General features: G+C 39.4%; 1 protein-coding gene across 1 annotated transcript in view; it reads right to left on the bottom strand.

The window, feature by feature from the left end:
• Positions 1 to 10,628: 10,628 nt before the first annotated feature.
• The window catches only part of CCDC80 (coiled-coil domain containing 80), a 32,059-nt gene continuing 19,357 nt past the window's right edge, over positions 10,629 to 23,330 (bottom strand). Inside the window, exons 4-8 of the mRNA XM_019652274.1 lie at positions 23,084 to 23,220; positions 21,308 to 21,456; positions 15,212 to 15,315; positions 12,196 to 12,276; positions 10,629 to 11,141 (exon numbers count right to left, since the gene is read on the bottom strand). Of these exons, the coding sequence (XP_019507819.1) occupies positions 10,795 to 11,141; positions 12,196 to 12,276; positions 15,212 to 15,315; positions 21,308 to 21,456; positions 23,084 to 23,220 (818 nt within the window). The 3' untranslated portion in view covers positions 10,629 to 10,794. The remainder of the gene's footprint in view (positions 11,142 to 12,195; positions 12,277 to 15,211; positions 15,316 to 21,307; positions 21,457 to 23,083; positions 23,221 to 23,330) is intronic.

The following is a 23,330-nucleotide window of genomic DNA, read 5'->3' as shown; positions in this document are numbered from 1 at the left end:
AATAAGAGAGCGCAAGCAAGCGCGTGCTAGAGCTAAAATGGTTAAGTTCTGACACGAGTGCACTGGAGTACTTTGTGGGCACTACTGTTTTAGAAGAAGAATAGCTGGAAGGTGAGAGGTCTAAGGAACCATACGTATCCTATCATCTCAGATGCTCTTGCAGCCAAGCGTATAACCTGGAGAGAATGATTGTCATGTGGAAAAAGTAGTACATCTTTCCTATTCTAAAGAACCAAACTGCAGTGAAAGGCACAGGGTTCTGGTTATTTCCTTATAAGAAAAACTCTTCCTAACAAATGATACTTTTCAACAGTAGAAAAGGCCTTCCTGAAGAGTAGTAGAGAGTAACAGTAAGTTCTCTATCACTGAATTTTTTAGGCAGAGATTATATCATCAGAATGTTTTAGAAGAGCTTTCATCCTTGGTATAGAAGTTGGACTAAATGATTTCTAAAGTCCCTTCCTATTTTTAGATTCTCTTCTAAGTAGTTGTGACCTACAACTAATGTACTAAATCTGTTCCCTTCATAGCTTGGTTGGACCACAAGTATGGCCTGCAGTGACCTGGTTCCAGTTCTGTTATTGGTCCCAGGACCAAAGGTCTATCCAGCAATGTGTCTAAGCTTGAGGGAACGCAGGATGTGGCTGTTGGTTAGAGAGGGAAAGATGGCTCAGGCCCAGGATCCCAAATCCCTCCCTGGTCTGCTGCATCCTGGTGCCATCGGTTTTCAGGATCCATGTGCAGAGGAGACACGCAGGGCGGAATCACACACTCTGCTGATGACTAAGGCTTTTTGCCTCTGACTTCCTTTGTGGAAGCCCTGTTGCCTGGGAGCTGCAGAGCCTCCTTTTACTCCTATACAGGCCCAACAGGCCCAAAAAATCACAGCCTAGGGCCTCCTGTGCAACTTTCGCTTTTACTTATGACCCGATTTTCCCCACAAACGTACCATTCTAGCGTGGAGAAGAAGAGGCAGAGAAAGTCAAACTCGACGGATTAAGAGCTGTTTTCTAAAGCCTAGAGCAGACCTTCTGAAATTGAGTAATACATAGCCCTCCTTGAAAAGAACAAAAAGAAATTCTCACAGATCTGTTGACCTTTTTTCTACTTGACAGTTATTTAAATACATACAAACATAATATGAAGTATAAGCTTTATCTTTTTTACATGGAGACCAACACAAATTTACAAATGAAATGCAAGTGAAACCAATAAATTTTCAATTCAAATATGAACTTAGTGAGAAGGTGATATTTTGCTCAGATAGACTCACAATAAATCCCGGAACAGACCTGCAGAACTTCTGCCCTTACTTGCTTCAAGCACCATCCTGTCTTTGCCAAGATAACTGAAACCTGCTGACATTGCTTGTAATGCACTTAACCCTGCTGGGATTTATCCACCCATGTCCCTAACAATCTCATACAGATGTGATATGGTTCAAGCAGCCAACTCCCATTGGCCTCAGTGCTCTGAGAGATTTTTAAAATGTCAGCTTTATGTGTTCCCTAAAGTTCTGAAAGAACTCACCAATAAAATTGCTTAGGCTTGGCACTTTTTTGAGGAGTACTTGTTTTTTTCCCACACAACATTCCCTGTTTCCTCTTCATCCTCTCTTCTTGGTTCACTCTGGGTCATTTATATTTTGCTAAAAAATGAGCCATCCAGATTTTCTAATCTATTTGCATAGGAATTTATGAGTCATTCTCATAATTCTTTTAATTTCCTGTTAATATAGTTCTATATTTTCTTTCTCATTTTAAATTTTGTGTTTGAATGGTTTCTCTACTGGTTTTTTAAAACAGGTTAATGAGCAGATTGTAATGATGTAAACTATGTTTTGTTCTTTATCAGTCTTATCTACTTGAAGTGCATTTATTGTTTTTTAATGAATATGTTTATAGTTAGTAGAAAAATTTCTTGGAGTAAGTACAGCTTAAGTTAATCTCAAAAGACATGAAAATATAGCATTATCATTATCATCTAGCTATTCTGTTTTGAGTCAAGGGTAGTGTGATCAAGGTTTTTATTCATACTTTTCATTTGTAGTTTTCATACACTTGGTTAGAAAATGAAACCTGTACTATTGTTATTTACATGTTTTTATTCTTAGGTGTAATTTGGCTCATCCTTTATGTAAAAACTTTTTTGAGAAATCTGATGTTAGTTTGGTATTTTTAACCAATCTGAGTGTTTTTTGTAATATTTGAGGTTTATTCCACTTAAGTTTCCAGTTTGTTTCATTACTAGTAGTTACTTTTACATTTTTAAAAGCAAACCTAGGGCTTTATTTACAAATGGATCAACCTCAAAAATTAAAATATAGTCGTTGATTCCTTCACTGAAAGATGAGGAACTAGGGATATTGAGTTTCCTACCAATGCACAGTTGTTCTTAAAAAGCTCTGAGAACTTTATCCTGGTCTGCTATACTGTATTTCATCTCTTCTAAGACTCACATGTTTTCATCTCTGAGACTGGGATGTTTTAAGCAATGACATGTTGTTATAGCTGTGCTGCCTTGTGGCCGTAATGATGAAGCTGCCTTGCTTGCATGTGCAGGCATTGGTTTGACTGGAAAACTACAACTTCTTGACATTTCAGTCAACAAACCACTTCAGGACCATTTGAGTAGAGGATAAGAGCCCTGGTGGTTGCCTGGAAATCTTTCATTGATATACCTCCTGGTAAGATAAAGAATATGGCAGCATCAAATTTTACAAAACTAGTGTCAGTAACTTGGAAGAAAACCATGACAACAGCAGAGAAACTCTATTCAGAAGTGTACACCTGAAACCTATGTAACTTTACTAATAATTGTCACCCCCAATAAGCTTAAATTAAAAAAAATTAAAAAAAAAGAAGGAAGGAAAGGAAGGAAGGCAGGAAGGCAGGAAGAAAGAAAAGAAAAAGGAAGAAAGAAGAAAGAAGAGAGAGAGAGAGAGAGAGAGAGAGAGAGAGAGAGAGAGAGAGAGAGAGAGAGAGAGANGAGAGAGAGAGAGAGAGAGAGAGAGAGAGAAGAAAGAAAGAGAAAGAAAAAGAAAGAAAGAAAGAAAAAGAAAGAAAGAAAGAAGAAAGGAAGGAAGGAAGGAAGGAAGAAAGAAAGAAAGAAAAAGAAAGAAAGAAAGAAAGAAAAAGAAAGAAAGAAGAAAGAAAAAGAAAAGAAAGAAAGAAAAGCAAAACATGCTGCACCATCATCAGTTCTCTCAGTGGTTCAGTCTTGTCCTGTGTGGGAAACCTCAGACATTACACCCTATGTCACAAAGTGATTCCAAAGATTCTGGCTCAAAATGGGTGGATGTTTCAGAAATAGATTAATTAATTTATTGGACTTATAGTTTCCTTTTTTATGTAATCAGCAAATGCTCCCTGATATATAAAAAGTCTTTAAGACCGCTTTAAACAAAAATTCTAATTGACAAAAAAGTAAGATGTTTAAATGACATTGTGCTTTCATAGTGGTACATAAAACAGTGGCTCCTGTCTAACCCAGAGATATTTATGAATCTTTCTTGGCCTTGAGAGAGTAGAATGCTAAGCTCAGAGGTTTCCTGTGATTGGTGTTAAACCTGATGCAATCACAGATATGGTGAAATTTGGAAGTTCATTTTTAAAGATTTGTTTATAATGCACCTTCTTTTTCAAGAATTAATAGTTTGCCTTTTAATTTGTCATCCCAATTATCAGAGCTAATTAAACTTAACTTGCTTGTGACATAACTTCCTCATTTTTAATGCATTTCGTCTCTCAGCTGGGAGCTGTCTTAAAATAGATTTTTCTCTTCTGAAGGGGTTTTTGGCTGATATACTTTCTGAGGTTTTGTGTGTTTTTTTAGCATCTAATAGCTATTTACTAACTGTCAATCTTTTTCTAGTCATATTGCTCAAAGAGGTTTTACATTTTTTATTACTTTCTATAGCTATTTAATACAAATGACACCATGTCTGAAAAATAATTCTCAAGTTACCCTTTTTCCCATCAGAAATCTCTTTTTTATCATTTAGTGTTGCCAAAAGTTAAATGCCTCCCTGCTATATCATATATATATCTGTGTAGGTATGTATATGTGTGTATATCTATATTTATGTACAGACAGACTTTTCCCACCTTGTAGGTGAGCTGCTTTTTGAGCCTAGGTGCACAAATGCTTTTAGCATAGGTCCTTTCTTTTAAGATTTCTGTGTAGTCATATTTAAACAAAGTTTAACATGCTATTTAGGCCCAATATTTGACATACAATGCTGTAGGTAGAATCTCTCTTACCTCATTGCTTTTTACTTGGACCCTAAATGCCACCTTTGAAGTTCTGCTCAAGGGCCGGAAGCTGCTTCAAGGAGGTGGAAGCAGGGACCACAGAAAATTGTCATGAGGGAATTTTCTATATGTGTACTTTTCCTCTATATTGGTTGAAATTCCTGCTTTGAGGGTCAGTTCCATAAAGATAGGATAACACGGCCTCCTGTTTGTGAGGAAGGAGTATCACTTGAGTTTTAGTTCCTCTGTTTTACACTGGGTCCCCTGCTTTGGTAAGAAGACAGGTTAAGTGAAGTGTCTTGAGAGCATCACACAAGCTTTCTCTACAGCTGTGAAATAGGCTACCAGAATTTTTATATTGTATGCTATATATACTTATGTAATATTTTATGTATTCTTATATTTAATGTTATGTGCATTTAATATGTAAAGTATTTTAATATTTTATAAATTTTTGTATGTATCATTTGCACACACCATGCTGCAAAGATTTCCCAAGTTCATGTATTTGAAAAGACTCACCAGACCCCACAGAGCACACTCACATAAAACTTTTATTTAAAAGCAAAGGATAGAGTGCAGCAAGAAGAGGAGAATGCAGACACTGGGGGTCCAAGACAGAGTCCATGCCTAAGCTCCCCAGGGTCCTTATTTGTACACACAGACCATTCTGTCTCCACTCTCTCCAGCTTCAACTGCCAAGTTCTTTATGAAGAACCTTGAGTTTGAGAAAGCTCAAAGGAGAATTTCCCAAGATAGTTATGGCCCTGTGGTCGTGTAATCAACCAGGCTTACCTAATCTATTAGGTCAATTGGGAACCATCATTAAAAAAACTGATCCTGGGGATCACCAGGGTGATTTCAGACTTTAAATGGCACATCATAAATCCCACTGCCCTTATTTTGGTCCAGACTCAAAAACTAGACATCCTCATGTCCCCAGAGATAAGGACAGAGCTTTTCCAGTCTAGTTGTAAAATAACTCTGTCCCCTATTTATTTATACACACACACACACACACACACACACACACACACACACACACAGACACCCTTATCTCTAAACCTCCTTTCTTCATAGGAAGCTAGGTGGCTTCAAAGAGGGGATAAAAAGACAGGGTATAACCAAGTCATCTCTCTTTGGCTTCTCAACCACAGCTGATCCTTGGATAGGCAATAGATTACAAGTTTCCAAGTGCCCAGTTTTCCCAAGTTGGTGAATAGGCACACATCACTCAAAGTTTATACTATAAAATTAAGGATATTCCCTAGTTTCAATCTTGATAAAATTTTCTTCTATACATTTATTACTTATTATTCATTTTGGTTTATTTCAGGGAGGGGGTGGTGTTTATGAATGAGTTAATACTAGTGCCATCATCTTCCCATGTACATGTAGACATCTTCTTAAATCTGGGAGAGGTAAGAAGTTCCCAGGAGAAGCAGTGCCTGCACTGTGAGTATCCAAAAGCCATTGACCATGGTGATGATGGGGTCAATATAGGGTACTTGCTCAAGTCATGTGGAGCCTGACAGGAAGAGCAATGTAAAAATTCTAACCTCCAAAAGATTGAAGAACTATCATCATGCATTTCTCCCTGGTCCCTTCCTCCCATCCCCACCCCCAATAAGGATTCATTGATGATTTATATAAACTCTCTTATAATGAACTGTGTACATGACTGTTCTCTACTAGTCTGTACAGCATAACATCTTTTTCAGCTTTTATTCCTGGTTTCTAGCAGAGTAATTAAAAAAATAATATAAATACAATAAATGCTTGAATCATCATACAACTTGAGTCTAACCTGCAAGTTAGTATCCTAGATCAAGAGATGAAATGACCAGATGGTTCTTGGCACATATCAAGGCTTTCAGCTATACCTGTTTCAGTCTTGCCAAATTTAGGCATGTTCCTGCCTCTGCCTACCCATTTTGCTGTCGAAAAAGTGTTCATGACAAGAAGGAAGCTGAAGATGGAAAAGGGGACTGAAGGAGACAAATGGAGCGATGGTGAAGTCTGCAGGAGAAATGTACTCTTTCTCTAACATTTTTGGGAAGGAAAGTGAGGCTTGCTTCCAGGGACTGGCAATCTTCCAGAAATGGTTTGCCAAGCTGTTCCCTACCTCCCCCCTTCCAGGATCTCCTTGCATTGTTGATATCCTTGGAAAGGGTGGCACCTTCAACCTATCAGTTACACCTAATCAGTTGTAGCCATCTAGAGCCAGAATGAACCATGAGGGAGGGGCCTGGGAAAGGGGAAAAGGGCCAGAAGAAAGGAAAAGGATGCCTATGGGGGAAGAGGAATGCCAAAGAAAATTTTGCAGAGGGCCAGTTTTATCTATTTAAAATCACCAATCACCTCATCCCTTCATCCAGCCAGCCTCCTTGGCACATGTATCAACCCAGGGATCGGAGGGTGGAGGGCTATTCTTTTGCTTACAAAAAGTACTAACACTTTAGGCCTCTGCAGTCTGCCAAGGACTGCCCAGTTTGTCCAAGCTTCAGGATATCAGGTGATGCGTGTGGTCACCAAATTAGGAAACTGTATTGAAGATAAAGTATATGCCGTGTTGGAGGGATTCCTTGAACGTTCAGGATACTCACAGACTTTGCCAACTTGAAGGTCCTTGGAAGCTCCAGTCTGGCTGTAAGGAGATGATGAGGGTTTTTCTGTGTGTTAGAGGTGATGACCTCACTTGTCTCAGCCGCAGCAGTGCACTATGCTGGGAAGTATTTAATGATGTTATTTAATACCTTTCACCACCCCATAAAAATCTGGAACTGAATTCGGAACTATGAAGTCTGGGTTTTCTGAGAATTTAACACCAATTCAATCACAGGAAACCTCTGAGCTTAGCATTCTGTTCTCTAAAGGCCAAGAAAGATTCATAAATGTCTCTGGGTTAGACAGAAACTTAGATGTCTAGTCCTCCTCTCTCATTTGGAGATGAGAAACTGAGTCCCAGAGGCCAAGTGACTCATCTTGAGTCACACAGCTAAGTACATGGAAGGGCAAGGCATAGCAGTTTTTCCAAGTCCAGTGGCCTTTTTAGGACCTCCCTAAATTCTCTTAAAACTGGCCCTTTGCCCCTCACCACCTATAGTGACACCTGACAATTAGCTTTCTTGACAGCAACTTTTGCTAGCCAAGACATCCATTTCAAAGACATCCATCTCAAATAAACATATTGCCAACTACACAAGAGCCAGCTGCCCACCCATGGGGTTCCCCTTGAGTCACCCCTGTTTTTCCTTCCTGCACTTTAATTCCTGCTTTTACATTTTAAATTATCCAATAGAGGGTGAACCTACGAAACTCTAGGCACCCCACCCCTTGACCCCAATAAAGTCAGGTCCGTGCGTGTTCTACCTATGACCCCACTGTGTGCAACCTCCAGGACCTGTGAATAATAAACCTGGTTTTTCTCCAAGTTTCCTGGCAGTGTTTGCTGAGGTGCATCTTGCAATCATAATAAGAACCACAAGGGCTGATCCAGCCACAACATTGGCTCTGGCCAGGGAAAGGTCTGTGGGGGCTGCTACAGTAGTAGTAGGAGTGTCTCAGGCATTCCTAGATGATAGCATCACCAGCACAGGCTGAGACCAACACGAAATACCACCCAACACCCCATAACCTTGATTCTTGAGCTTTTAATAACATGAACAAAATTAAGAGAAAGTCTGCCATTGGGGGCTTTGCACCAACTCCAAGAGAACTGAAGCGAAGTAGGTAGTCTTTGAGCTGTGCTTCACTTTGTTATGATGTTAAGAGTCCTCACCAACCACACCCCACTATCTGCACACCCCAAACCATGAAGTACAGAGCAGCCAAGGAGGAGAAAGGAGGATAAGAAAGCAATCGGTAGGGAAAGGGGAATTAGTGGTGGCAGAGAAACGGACAGACACTCTTTGCTTCTCCATCCATAATCTCCATACATTACTGAGTCCTGAGATCATCAATCAGGGCCTGCTGAGGCCATCACCCTGGTCTTGATTATCCTCAAGGCTCTAGAAGTTGAGAAGGTGTGAACTTCATTATTAACTACCCTCCAGAAAATGAGATCCCGGGCGCTCTACTAACTCCCCTGCCTCAGCACTGGCTGCCTCTGCAGCAGGGCACGGTCTCTGCTGAATTAATATTCACCTCAATGCCCGGGGATTTCTCTGGTGAAAACAATGCTTGGAAGTTCATGGACGAGGATTGTACTAACCAGCAACTTTGGAGCAGCCGTGTCCTTTTCAGAGTCTTCCCAATTTCCCTAATTCAAGCTGATACTTTCCTTTTTAAATACCATAATTCTGCAGTCTTTCTCAAAAACCACATTTTCTTTGTTCCTTACCATTTTCTAGCTGCTGTTGTTTTGAAGGAAATGCTTTAATAGAAAAACAACACCCAGATTTCAAACTATCTGATCTATGCCCCCTGAATCTCTAGTCAGGTCACCTAATTCTCCAATTCTCCCATCTGCTGGAATATACTTTGTGTTTTACCAGATTACTGGATTTGAGGACATTTGCCAGTAGCATCTTCCTCTGAAGGTATTTTGGTTCTTTTGCTGAGCTATGGCCTATTCTACAGTGCTCCAAATGATGATCCATGACTTCTTGGATTAGAGGAAGGAGAATTCAGGTGCATTATCTCATTGTCAATGAAACCAGAAGAATGATTGAAAAAGTAATATCAGGTTATGAAAAAGTTTTGTCTTTCTTTGGTTGCAGGAGCTAGAACCTTACTGATATTTTTCTATTAGTAAATTTTCTACTATTTCTATTTAAGTAGTTTCCTTGGAAGATAAAACTCCTTCATTATTATATTTCCTGAAACTGACACTATTTGGGCCCCTTAATTAGAAATTGTCCCTACATAATTTCAGAAGCAATAGTAAAGAAATCCATTTTTATTGGAAATTTTAAGCTGTGCTTCAACTTGGCATAAATTTAAGAGCAATACACATCAACCTGGCTCTCCCCACTGCACTCCTCAAACAGCTGGTACAGACTGTTCTAGAAGGAGAGAAGAGGAAAGCTCTCCACCATGGGAGGGGAGGGGAGGTAGGGTGATAACATAGTGTACACAATAAGAGAACTATGTTCTAAAGTCACTTGAACTTTCTGGATATTAGTTGCCTATAAAACAGTAAGAATGAATGATCTTCATGGAGAATGAGGGACAAAACAAGGGACTTCTGAAGCTTATTGAGTCACAAATTCCACTTTCACTATAATTATTTATATAAAAAAATAGGTGACATAAAGACAAACATGTAAATAGGCACAGATAAGTTAATAGCTAATAGTCAAATGTAGCTTGAATGCAGTTATTAATATCTGTGCTCATTAGAGTTAATAACCAGTAAAAAGATTATTTGAAGAATTAGTTATTACTAACAGTGGGGAAAAAATAAGCATCCCCATTGTTGATGGAGGCTGGTCCTGTCAGGATGCTAATGCCTGGGAATCTGACTGCTTCAGGGAAAGCTCACGATAGCTGTTGGTAACATTACTTGGTAGTTATTTGCTGAAAAAAGAAAAGTAGAAAGGGAAAGAGGGAGGAAGGAAGGGAGGATATTTATTTAGTTATATGCCATATGTAAAAAATAAATGCTCTTTTTAAAAAAAAAATTGTATTTTGTACTCCAACTGTGATTTTATCCACTGTGACTTAGTAACACTTGCCTTTGAAAACACAAAAGAATTCCTGGATATAATATCCTTCTTTGTCATTTTATTTTACAAGGTCCAGTATGGTAATTGTCCATTAGCAAGTAAGTACAAAGTTTTCCATGCCAGGAAGTTCATGGTACCTCCTGTAACCCTGGAAACATCACCTCTAGCTGCAGTGCAAGAATCTGGTGGGCATTTAGGGATCCCTTTTCCCTGCTCTGTCTCTGAAAAGATGCTAAAGAACAGAAGCAGGGCAGGAAGTGGCTCTGATAGCAAAGCTGGGATAGGTACTGTCTTCCCTGGCTTTGGTAGCCAACATCCCCAGACTCCTGGGGTATCGAGCTTCATGAAAGAAACTAACAATATAAAGCAGAGACATCTTAATCATTTTTAGACTGACATTCCACAAAGGGTTCAGAAGCTATATCTTGTCTGTTCCATCTGTTCAGATGTTTCCTGAAAACATGTACTATGAGCTTTAATTTTCTTTGACAATCATAGTTTTCACTTACCCATTAATATTTTAAAAAGTAAAAGAAAGATATAAATATGTATCCTATAGAATTATATATTCCAAATCATGTACATCAGGTAAGAAAGTAAAATGATCCATTTTCAACACCATTATTCAGCACCCGATCTCCTCCAGTTAGAGAAATAATTCTTTCAAACATCTTTATGATTTAAGGCTTCAGTAACAACTCATGAGTTGGCAAAAGTTTGCTATTTATTTAATCTTGAAAGAACACTGAAAAGAAAAAGAAGGGAATGTAGGTAGTGTGGAATGTAGGCAGAACTCCTTTACACAGCTAGCCACATGTGGCTTTAACAGCTTCAGGGGAAACTGGCTGGGGCTAAGGTTTACATATTTCTGTTCAGTAAGGGTATCCATGGTGGTAACTTTCATGGTGACGGTAGTCATCCTGGTAACCATCCTGGTATCCTTGGTGGTAACTATGGTAACCGTAGCCTGCGTACTCATCTTCTGGGCAGCGCATCCCCAGTGACTGCTGAATGGCCATTTCCTGTCTCCGGAGTTGCATCGAATCAATTAAATCATACACTATTACCATGGACCACATTGGGGAAGGATACCAGGATTTTACATTTCCATCTTTTCCAACTAGAAGCATGGAGAAGTACTCCGGGCTCACTTGAAAATAGTTACGTATATCTTTCACTAAATGGGCTGGTACATCTTCTCGCTCAACAACAGAGCTCCCTAGAATAGGATTAGAAAAAATATTAGAGGATTAAAGAGTCAGTACTCAGGAAAATATCAAAATGAGAAAAAAAAATTACTGTGAGAATGGAGAGAGGACCTATGAGCCTATTCTCTTTAGCTCAAAATCCAAAAAAGTTGCTGTTTTTTTCAACTAGAAATGAAATATCCCTGCTGTTCTGCAACATTATTAGTGTCAAACTTTGGGGCATGTAATGTCTCTTATAGGAATGTTACAAAATATAAAACCAGTCCCTTAATTTAATCCTGGTAAGATCAATCTGTTTAATATCTGTCACTAACAAAGACTATATTGTTTATAGTTTTAAATTTATTTCCAATTAGCTTAGTTAGTTCTTTGTAATTATAGCTTTCTTTTTGATGCTGTTGTATTTATAACAAAAAGCTTATTTCATCATCAAAGGTGAAAAATACCAATTACATAAGAGCTGGATAAATATGTTTAAACTATTATGGCTAGTGAAAAGAAAAAAGGGGAAGGGGGAAGGGTGCTGACATTGTCCAGCATTGTTCCAGGATTTTAGACACATTATCTCATGTAAAGAACTTGATCTTGGAAGGAAAGACTAGATTTGCCTTCTGAAACCTTTAGTCATCAGTCATTTTCTTTCAGCTTCTTGGAGCCTTTTAGTATATGTCCTCATCTCTTCAAAGGGAATCAATAAAATATATGGGCCTCATAATACTATTGTGAGAATTAAATGAAATAACATACATGAAAATGTTTTGTAAACCATAAAGCCCTATGCAGACAAAAAGCATTAATTAAGAAAGTAGATATTTTTACTGTCACTTATGAGTGATTTCATATTTAAAACAATGTTAGTGCTTGCACTCCTTTTCCCCTGCCTCTACACACACACACACTGTGCACACACACACACACACACACACACACGTGGAAAGGAGGTGGGGAGGATTCAGTGAACTTTGTTCACCTTCGAGGTACACCCACTGCTTGCATATAATTTAATATAATTTACTAACTGAACTGAACAGTAGTTCATATGGTTATGAAATAACAACACCATACCATTAATTGGGAATAGTTCTAAAACTCCCCCAACTTCCTCTCCAACACCTAGAAGCTTCAAAATGGTTATGTGGCGCAGACCTGGAAGAAAAAAGAAAGCCATAGAATTAGAGGAAAGGACTCTAAGTCATCTTTTATCTCCAAAGAGTAGTGTCCGACAATTAAAAATCTCTAAGTTTAAAAAGAATATGAAACATAACCTGATTAGATAGAATAATCCATTTTCAAATTTTTCCATAAGAAAATGCTTAAATACTTTCAAAACCTTGAAGAAGACTAATTGCAGATGTTGGGATTAATAACAGGGTTAGATGTTGTTTGTTTTTTGGGTGTTTTTGTTTTGTTTTTTTTGGTAGATTGAAATAAAGAATTTGTTCTTACACTGTGATTCGCACTCCATTAAATGACAAAACAAAAATGAAGTCATCAGAACATTAACATATCTGAGATGATCTAAACTGATCAGTCTTCTGAAAAATGTCACATACGCTTACATGGATAACTTTCAGAGAAAAGCCTGCAGACCCAATCCATCGTGACTGATAATTCTGACTTCCTCGAACAAAGTTTGTCAGCTGAAGGGCAGCTTACCACTTATCTAGAGGATTCAGAGGGGTCGCACTTAGGCAAGCACAGTTTGCTTCCCACCCTCAGCTCAAGTTTCAGAAAAGGTCCGAGGTCATGCTTTGATAGCTTGTTGGAATTCTTTTGAAGATGAAGTGCACGTGAAGGGATTCAGGATGATGAGGGGGCTGTCAATCATCCTATCAAGGCTTCATGTGTTTAGACAAAATCCCAGGCTGGTGAGGGTAATAACTTGAAACTAATAATATGAATATTGATGGCGTTTGTTGTCCAGGGGAGAAAATTGAAAGCTATCAAGGGAGGCACTTTTTAAGGAGGAGATTAAGGCAAAATAATATTTTTAAAGAAAAAGGTTGTGCCCTGTTTTTTTTTGTTGTTGTTTTTGTTTTTTTAAAGATTTTATTGGGGAATTGGAACAGTGTTGGGGAATTGGGGAAGGGGACCAGCCAAGTTGTTCTTCCGCCTTTGTTGTGGAGGGCGCCAGTTGCCATCTGGCTGCCCGTCAGCCCCGCGTGGCCTCTAAGCTCAAGGTGCTGTGTTCAATCTTAGTCACGGGTGGGCATAGCCACCATCCCATGCAGGAGTTGAACCAGAAGCCTTGTTGTTAAGAGCGCACACCCTATCCACTGAGCCAGCTGGGCAGCAGCTCAGCTCAAGGTGCCAAGTTCAGTCTTAGTTGCTGGTGGGCATAGCCTACCATCGAACAAGCAATCTTGTTGTTACACCAGCTGAACCATCCTGCCACCTGTTGGCAGCTCAGCCACAGCTCAGCTCAGGCGCAGCATCACTGGGCCATGTGGGAAACGAACCAGCGGCCCTGTTGCTCAGAGCTCGTGCTCTTAAGCCAACTCATAATCAACTGAGCCACTCAGCCGGCCCAAGGTTGTGCTCTTTATTCTTCTCCCAGAGAAGTGGAACATTCTGTTCTACATGCTGTTGAGTCACGTTTTCAGAAGGAAATATCATGAATTTAATTATTCCTGGAAAACATGACTTGTTCACATTTCTTGTTTATTGTAAACAAAAGAGTTTACTTACAACCAATGTGACTTAGGCTCTGTGAGCAGAGATTAAAAACACCACCTGACAGCTGCTGCAAAGACATCTTTAGAAAATTAACAAGTCCTGATTTTATTTATATTCTTATTGTGAAGGGTCATTAATGGCTCTAAGAAGTTCTGTCTTACCTAGCACCATGAGTGGCTATAAATAATTTACAATAGGCTTAAGAATAGTGGCACAATCAAACCTTATATATGTTGATATAAAGTCTTAAATTATTAACCTTGATAATAGGAGTATAAATAAAAATTCACAAATTTTCTACTTGTTCTTACTGTTATGAACTTGTTTTCTGCCTCCTTTGAGTTATTTCACATCTTAAAGCTGAAATGTGTTTATAATTTACAGGTACTGGTACCTAGTAAGGACCCAGGCTCTGTTAACCCCCCCCCGCCCACCCCAGCCTCACACATGTTATAAATCAAGCACAGTTTTATAACTAACAAATGATTCCTATTACTAATACAAGTATCAAAGTAATGCTGATTCATCTATCATTCCAAAAATGGATTTTTAAAATCTGTGGCCCCTGCTACTTCTCCCCACCACCCATGACCACCCATAGTACATCTTAAATGAGACTTAGGTTGTGATTTCCACTTTTGAAATTGCCATTATTTCCGTGGTTCATTGAACTTAGTAATAAGTTCCACAAACTATACATTTTCCTTTCTATATATCCATTTTCAGAACGATATTAACTCTATCAGGCCAGTAAGATAATAATGTTTGGTAAAGAAAGTATATGTTAGTTTTCAAAACACTGGGCAATTCACTACAAAAATTAATAATAATAAACTTTCTCTTTACCCACTTGTCTTAAAAATAAGATTCTTTTTAACAGATCTTGCTGTCTTCCAGTTATAGATCAAAATCCTTTTTAAGAGAATGGCAATATAATATAGTGTGCTTCACTTAATACATTAATTCTCAAAACCACTCCTGTTTTACAAAAGACATTTAGTTTGTAGAGAAGTACCCAGTGTTGGTACCTAAGCATTACCTAACTAAATGATGATACCTGAGTTTTATACTTGAGACAAGTATTTAAACACAACAAAACAAGAAGACACATAATACAGATTACTGAAAGTAAAGGAACAGGTATTTTCAAACACTTCAATGAAGAACGTGAGAAGGGAGAATATTGAGCAAAAAATAAAAAACAAACAAACAAAAAAACAGACCACACTTGACTAAGGCTCCAGTCTGAAAGCAACTTTGTACTTAGTATAATTGAATAAGTGTCTGGGAATCTATAGTCTGGACTGGGGAATATTGGGATGATCTAAGCTTCTGTGTTCCAGTTTAGAACTGACCAGGGAGAGAGTAGTGTGGTAAAGCAGTGATGACCAGGCTTCCCACTCACCAAAATTGCATGCCTGACCACTGAGGGCCGAGAGCTGCTGTGAATAGGCCCAGTCTTCATCATTAGGAGCAGAGATCACCAGCAACCGCCTCCTCCATCGGAACCTGGAAAAGCAGCAGAAGGCCACAATTACTGCTTCAAACAACAGAGCCTAGTGTAAGAAAGCAGAGGAACTCAAGGCAGTCGTTTTTTTCCTGTGCCCAGAATAAAACACACTGACCCTTAGAAATGTCTCATAGCTCCTCAAGGCCATTATACTGCATTTCCACATTTCTTGCACTTCACTCTGTTGTAATTTCACAGCCTGCTTACTGTGTGTGGCATTTGCATTATGTGTCAGGCATGAATCTAGCCACTACGCCTGATGAAGTCACTTAAGAAGAGACCAAGCTTTCAGATACAAGGAAGGCTGGCCAAAGTTGTGTTATATGGTAGCAACAGAAATAGGGAATCCGGAGGGAACTGAAGAAAACTCAAATTCTAGTAGAGTTCCTTAGGGTTTAGAGGGAGTTAAGAAATGAATATATGGACAGGAAATAGAACAGAAAAAAAGAACTAAATTTTAAGTAGGTAATGGTGACTAGAGGAAGAAAAATGGGAAAGTGGCTCAATGGGTCCAGGGGAGTTCCTGGAAAAACAAAGACTTATTTATCTTCCTCAGTTAGCCAGTGACTCTTCCAGAGGCAAACACAAGTTCTAAAATATACCCTATTATCACTAGTAAGAATCAATACTTCTTATAGAGTACCCCTACAAAGTAGACTGGGGCTAAACCTAGAGCCATAGGATTTTAGAATAGATAATAAACTTGTTTCTGTTCTTATAGCTCCAACACAGTAAGGTCATGGAAAGAGCTGATGTCTTGTAGTCAGGAAACCTGAATTCATGTTTCATCACTGCTACTTTTTGGGTTTCTTGAGCATGTCCCTCAGTTCATCTGTTTCAGTTTTTCTTTATCTCTGGACTCAGAAATAGCAAAGTGATGTTAAAAGAACTAAATCAAAGCTCATCCATGTAAGTTTTCCATGTGATGACATGAATATAGATTGTGTCTTAACCTGTAGGCTTCTCGATGTAGAACTTTGTGCATTAACAGATCTTGGACATTGTCTTTCACAGTGCCATATGACAACTGATTTAGTCCTGATGTTTGTGTATCATTTTATAGCTTACTTTCATCTACACAGTACGTGTTCCTCATTAGAGCTCAGTGAGGGAATGGCTTAGTGTCTCCATTTTACAGATGACAAAATGAGGCTTAGAGGAGTGAAATAACTTGCCTAATTAGTAAATCTAAGAGGTGGTAGCAAAATAAGGATTCTCTGACTCCCAGGCCAGTGGTTTCCCTAAACTCCCACCCTCAGCGATCCTGATGCTTGGCTGGTGGTTTCAGGGTCCCTAAAAGGGTGTGAGGGAGAGAGGGGATGAGGCCAAGGGGCAACTGTATCGAGTTGTCTCAAATTGCGCCTTCACCGGAGCAGGGGTTTTGCTTTGTGCCTTCAGTGTAGGCAACTGTGGGGTATTAGTGCACTCGCTGAGCTGGAAGCCAGATGATTTTACTCACGGCCTCGCTCCCTGTGCCCCTTCTAGCCTCAGAGTGAACATGAGAGTTTTCAACCCAAAGAAAATGGCCTCTTGGGGGAATAGTGGTTTGGGTGAATGAGAGAAAATGATAGTCTGATGAAACACAATCTCTGAATGGATGCCTGTAGCAAGGCTCGCCAAGAATTGCTTGCTGTGACATTGCATTCGCTTCCTCTGCTTGTTTTTCTTTAAAGGGAAAGAAAAACTAAAATCTCCACCGAGGATAGGGAGATGAATGTGTTTTGCACAGAGGAGGGGAGAGGAGCATCTGAGAGTGTCCTAGGTTCCCTGGGAAAGGGAAGAGTGACTACGGTTGGATCATAAACATGGCCTCCTGTACTTTCCCTGCTTCCTTAGGAGACATGCCAGACCAGCACTGGCTCCTCAGCCAGCATCCAAACCAGGCCAGCCTTCCTGGCCTCACACAGAGCGGTAAGGTAGCCTGGAGGCAGCTATTTTGGGTGAGGTATATTTTGGCTTGTTTACCTGTGTGCACCACTGAATGCTGTCCTGATTGGAGAGGGATGGGATCTGAGACGCCCTGTTGCAGACACAACCAAGTGAAGGTCATTTCCCCTAAGGAATGATTTTTTTTCTCTCACAGCCCGTCCCATGAAGATAAAAGACCCCAATTTGGGACACTGAAAGAAATACCCTCCATAGGATGTAACAAGAGATGTGAATGTGACTCAAGTCCTTATTTTGGACAGCTTGTTTTTTGTTTTTTGTTTTTGTTGTTGCTGTTGTTTTTATCACTTTAGTTTCTCAGTAAGTAAAAATTCTATGAGCTATGCATATGTTTGCTTCTCTTAACTGGCATTCTAAAATTAGTGCGCATTTGCCCACTCTTTGGGGCTTCTGTGTCAGAGAAAGGTAATTATAGCCTGAACGAGATGAGTGTCACTGAAGATTAGAGTGTCTACAGAGTCTGGTCAGTTGAAACCAGGCTGTATAGACCCACCAACAACTCAGCAAATTTGAAGGAAAAATCCCACTTGGATACTGATTTATTTATATAGCTTTTATTTAAAATTTTTTTTCCAGTTCTCTTTGCCTGGGTTTCAATCCTAAGGTGTTTATTAAATTTCTTCCTCTTACCTCTCCCTTGATGAAAAAGTTCTCTAACTAGGAACTGAATAACTGTCCCTAATACTACTAATAGCCAGAATTTATCAATTACTTACTTTGTGCTAGGTTCTGGACCATCATTCTGGGCCATGTTTAGTATTGAATTTACCTTTTACAACAATCTTAAGAATAGACACACTTATTATCCCCATTTTGCAAATGAGAAAATTAAAGCCTAGAAAGGTTAAGTAGTCAGCCCAAGATCACACAACTAATAAGTAGAGAAAACAGGAATTAAACACAGGGCTGTCTTACTAATGCTTTTAAGTAACATCTGACTGAACTTTAATGTTTAAGATCAATGATAATTATCAGCACAGTGATTTCATGAGTTGTGACCACAAGTCATATATAGTCATGGACATCTAAATTATAATCATACACTATTCTGAATATCCATAAGAGATGCATGTTCCTGAAATAGTAATGAATGTAAGAACCCATAGGCTTTTACATGAGAAGGAAAATATAGTTACATAATGTAGGTCCCTATCCAGTTCAAAAGACTTTAGACACAAAATGTGTGTACAAGTCTTAAGAATCAAATATAGGACAAATTCAAATCAGTGATCGATGTGAATGAGCAATGCAAGCTTTGTGAGTGAACAAAACAGATAATGTCAGCTTTCCCTTTCAAGTTTAAAACTTATTACACAGTGATTATAAAAAGATACTCTGCCTGGGGATGGTAACAAGAATTCCTCATGATGTCTGTGGCTGAGGGTGTCATGGCTGGCCCAAATCCTCGGTTATAAATAACATCAATGAATGGGGTGGTTAACTGTCTATAAAGATTGGGCAGCCTGAGTTTACTGAAATGGTTCAGTAGGTATGTACCTTTTAGTCCTGAAAGATTTAGAATTAAGAAGAAAAAGTTTTCAAATAATCAAAATCATAGTAATAATATATATTTCTAAGAAGGATCCTGGTTTTCTGTCTATAATTTATGTTCTTGTGAAACTTAAGGTAATTTGGCTTAATAAAATGACAGCCTTGAAACCCCAAATTAGAATGTGTAATTGAATAATTGGTTTAGATGGATGGTTTTAAGTTGAAAGCTTACTAAGTGTATACAGCTATTGGAACATATGACAGAACTTTAGATTCACTGTATTTAAAAGATTAACTTATTAAACTTACGGATCATTTAAGTACTCAGAAATTCTTTATTTCAATCAATTGGAAGAAATATATTAAATGTAAAATGGCTGTTTGAAATAATGAAGTTGTTTAATTATTGAGATTTTAAGCAAGAACAAACATTATTTCAAGCCCCTTAAAAATGATAGCTAAAATTTGCTGCTATAAATAGAATAATAAGATTTAGAAGTCTAACTTAAAAGTTTAAGAGAGAAGTATAATCAAAAGTAAACTTTTACCCTAACCCGAACTCTAACCTTAACCCTTAACCCTAACCCTAACCCTAACTCTGTCCGTAACTCTAACCCTAACCTAACCAGGACCCTAACCCTAACCCTGTCCCTAAATGTAACCCTAACCCTAAGCCTAAACCTAAACCTATCCCTAAACCTAACCCTAAAAATAAGAAAAAATATATAAATAAATTTAAAAAAGTAAACTTTTAAAGAATCTTTTCCATAAGGAAGGAAGGAAGGAAGGAAAGAAGGAAGGAAGGAAGGAAGGAAGGAAGGAAGGAAGGAAGGAAGGAAGGAAGGAAATTAAACAAAAAACACCTCAATAAGCTCTTATTATTCGTCTTCTAAGTCATTGCTATCTAGAAGATTAACCTTGGATCAGAAGTTGATGCTTCAGTAGGTCCCAGTACTGGACAAGAAGACTTCTGCCCAGTGGAGTCCTAGGACACTGTATCGGACAAGAGAGTGGCATGAAGACTGAGTTGAGTTTAAGTCCTTATGGAGGCATGCACCTCCCATCTCCATTCCAGATACTTGTGCTGCACTGAAAATTTGGATGAAGGAAGAACCTCAAGTTTCTTTCAGTTCTGAAATCCTGTGGTTTTAGGATTATTTTCTTTCACCTCAAACTCTGAGCCTCTGGGTCCAAGATTAAAAATAATTCACATTATATTTTCAAAAGGAGTTTTAGATAAGAATGTGGACTCTGGGAGTCAGATTACCCTGGAGCTAGAGTCCTAAAACTGACACTAGCACAGTAATGAGAAAAAGTTAGTTGCTTAATCTCCATTAGTTTCACTTGTCTCACCTGCAACACGACAATAGTTGCAGTATTTACATCATGGGATTGCTGTGAAGATTAAACCCAGGAAAGAAGATGAAATGCTTGGCACAGAGATAAGCATCCAAAAAGCGATCACAGCAACCCTGGGATGGAGGTAGGGCTACTTACTATCTATTTTCATCTGTGGGGAAGAGATTTTTATGGCAGGTTAATTAAGAAGCATAGGGACAGCATAGCTAGTAAATTGCAGACCCAAAACTTTGATGAATGATAAGTCCTATGCACTTTACACATCATGAGGTTAGCTCCTAAGAGACCCAAACTCCCGAATCTAGAGGAATTCAAGCTATCCACTTACTCATCATAGAATTCTTGATTCTCTGACTCGTTTATGGAGAATGTGCTTTATAGACACAAGTAAGGACGTTCTGCTTAGAGTGATATGCAGTTAACACTGAGCCTCCAAGCAAAGTTTTGTTCCATTTCAGGAGCCCCTCAGCCACACAGTATAGTTTGGGTGGTTTTACACTGGGAGGTCTCTGTGAGTTTATTTGTCATGGGTGGAATTATTGCAGCTTTGCATCTCCTAGGGCCCCAAAGGCCTTGTAGAATTTTCATCCAACATGGGGGACTGGGTGGAGAATGGAGGAAGTGGAGTGATTTTTTTTTTACACTCTTTTCTGTGTGTGTACTGGAATTTCCCTACCGTGATTTGCAATAACCACACTCCCCAGGGAACCAGGGAGCTGGGTCAAGAGGATTTCTCCCTTTGTGGTCCTGGTGGGGCTTTAGAGTTGACAGGAAGCAGAAAATCAAGCATAGCATTCCAAATCCTGTTTGGAGCTAGAAGGGGTCTATTAAATAAATACATAAAATAAAAAGGCTGTATCCAAGGCCCTCCAACTTCACTGACCAAATAAATTAACCCTCATAGGTCAGAATCCTGTATTCTGTACCCAAAAAGGGAGCAGAAAAGAGAAAAGATTTATCCAAAGCCACCAAATCAACACGCAAGCTTGGAGCTGACCCCAGCCAGCCTTGTGACAAGAGGCACTTCCAACAGGACAAGATGAAGCCCAGTGGCCAGGGCTGTGATGCTGGCAGAACTCCCCCCAGGGAAGGTCACTCTCTGCACACGTCTGCTCTGTATTTCCTTGGTGTTTTCATGAACTCACCCAGAACACATTCCTGCCTGCCTCCTCGGGGACTCCAAAGGTGATGTACCTGGATAGGAAGTTCTCCAATGACTGCTTCTTGTCTTCCTTGCAAACAATGCCCTCCTTCTTCTGCTTTTCCATGTCTTTGATTCGGGATTGGAAAGTGTCAATCAAATCAAACACTGACTTCATCGCTATCGGCACCTCATAGTATTGCTGTTGAGGAAAGAATAGAAAGTACATACTGTAAAAGGGTGTTTCTTCCCTCTGCTCAGGGGATGGAGAGCCTGGGAGAATTCAGGGGAGCTCTGGGGAAATCGGGGCCTGGAGGGCTCAGTGATTTATAGACTTGCTCTAGCGATAGTACCTTTGCTGATGTTTGAGGTCCTAAATCCATGAAAGAAACACCTCTTACCCTTAATGAGGATTTCTTTTTAACTGCATTCCTTTTATTGGAAAGGGGCCATGCTTTCTTCACCACCCACATCCTAGGCTCACTGCCCTACCTCTGGGACTAAGCTGGCTCCTGTTCACTGCACAACAGGAGAGAAAGTGAGAAGTGGGGTATCTAACACAGGAATGGAATAACATGTTAGAGTATCTGACCTGAGTAATAAGGGTAATTTTCCACTGCGACGCCTGTGCTGTAGTCATCAGGAATCTACATAAACTCTTTGATTCCCAGAGATTATTTTGAGTGAGCATCACTTAAAATTAGATCATGTTTCCTTATGCATTCTTAGAAAGAGTTTGGATCCAACTTAAGGATAATGAAATTCAGTTTCCTGGGCCATACCTGTCAGGACTTGCACCAGCAACCTGGATTTGGGGGCTGGCTGAGCATCACCAGCGTATGCTAGAGAGAAGCTTGGAAATGGTTTGGAGCTATACTCCAAGGAGGAATTCAGTAAACCACAGGATGTGAAAGCTGGCAGAAACCTTAGCGATCATCCAGTCTAACCTGTCATATTAGAGATGGGGCAGCACATGTGCAGAATGAATTACTGAAGGGGACTTTCTCTAGGTTCAAAAAAATGTTGCAAGTTGGATCAGCTACTCTGATAGCCCAGGCAGCTTTTTTTCCTAATGATTTTCACATAAGCATGGCATACTCTCAGTATACTATACACTAGAATGGTTAAGACAGCAGACTCTGGGGTCAGCCTGTGTGGATACGAAGCCCAATGCTAACTAGGTGGACTTGGGCAAGTTACTTAACCACTCTGGGCCTCTGTTTGTTCCTCTGTGAAACAAAGATAATGCTTATTTATCTTAGAGGTTTGAGATAAGGATTGTAAAGGGTTGAGGTGAGTGCTTGGCATAAGGAAAGTACTCAGTAAAGTTAGTTATTTTTGTTATTATTTATTTTTCATAGTTTGAAATTTTTGTCCCTAACCATATGAAGAGAGTAGGTATAAAACCCTACGGTCTTGACCATGTTGGATCAGGAAGCAAACTTCCGGGCCTTTCCAAAGTAGGCTTATGTTAAATCTGGTTTTCCTGAAGGCAGAGGCCAAATATTCTTCACCTTTTATCCCCAGGTCCTGGCCCATCATAGCTATTCAACAAGTAGCTGATGAATGCAAGACATTTATGTTACAGAAGAATTTAGTCTGAGTCAAGTAGCTGGGCCATAGGAGGTCATCCAGCCCAGTCTTCTCTGGAGACCACATTTCTGGATGCAAATTCCATAGGCCAGTGTGGAATATTTGGACCATTTCAAAACCTTCCCATTTATGAAAGAATTTGCACTCACTTGTACGTCTAATAGACTCACTGACAGAAACTTCAGAGTTGCTATTCTAAGGAATGGCACCACATCATGGAAAACAGGCCTCTGTACCTTGACTCTCAGGTCCACATCTGTGAGCACCATGAAGAATTCATCGTAGGCCATTCCATACTCTTTCCTGAGCTCGCTGATGAGATGCTGGTCGACCAAGTCCTCATCCTCTACCACTCGCATGGGTTTCTCATTATCTTCAGGAAAATGAAATGTGAATAAATATGGGGGTGACAAGACAGAAATCAATGGGAAGCAAAGGGCTGGAGTCTCTGGGCCTTAATCCTGAGTTAATTAGAATGGCTTC

The sequence above is a fragment of the Hipposideros armiger genome, unplaced genomic scaffold (genome assembly GCF_001890085.2).
Source record: "Hipposideros armiger isolate ML-2016 unplaced genomic scaffold, ASM189008v1 scaffold_176, whole genome shotgun sequence".
NCBI classification, from domain to species: domain Eukaryota; kingdom Metazoa; phylum Chordata; class Mammalia; order Chiroptera; family Hipposideridae; genus Hipposideros; species Hipposideros armiger.
This window is presented reverse-complemented; position numbering and strand designations above follow the sequence as displayed.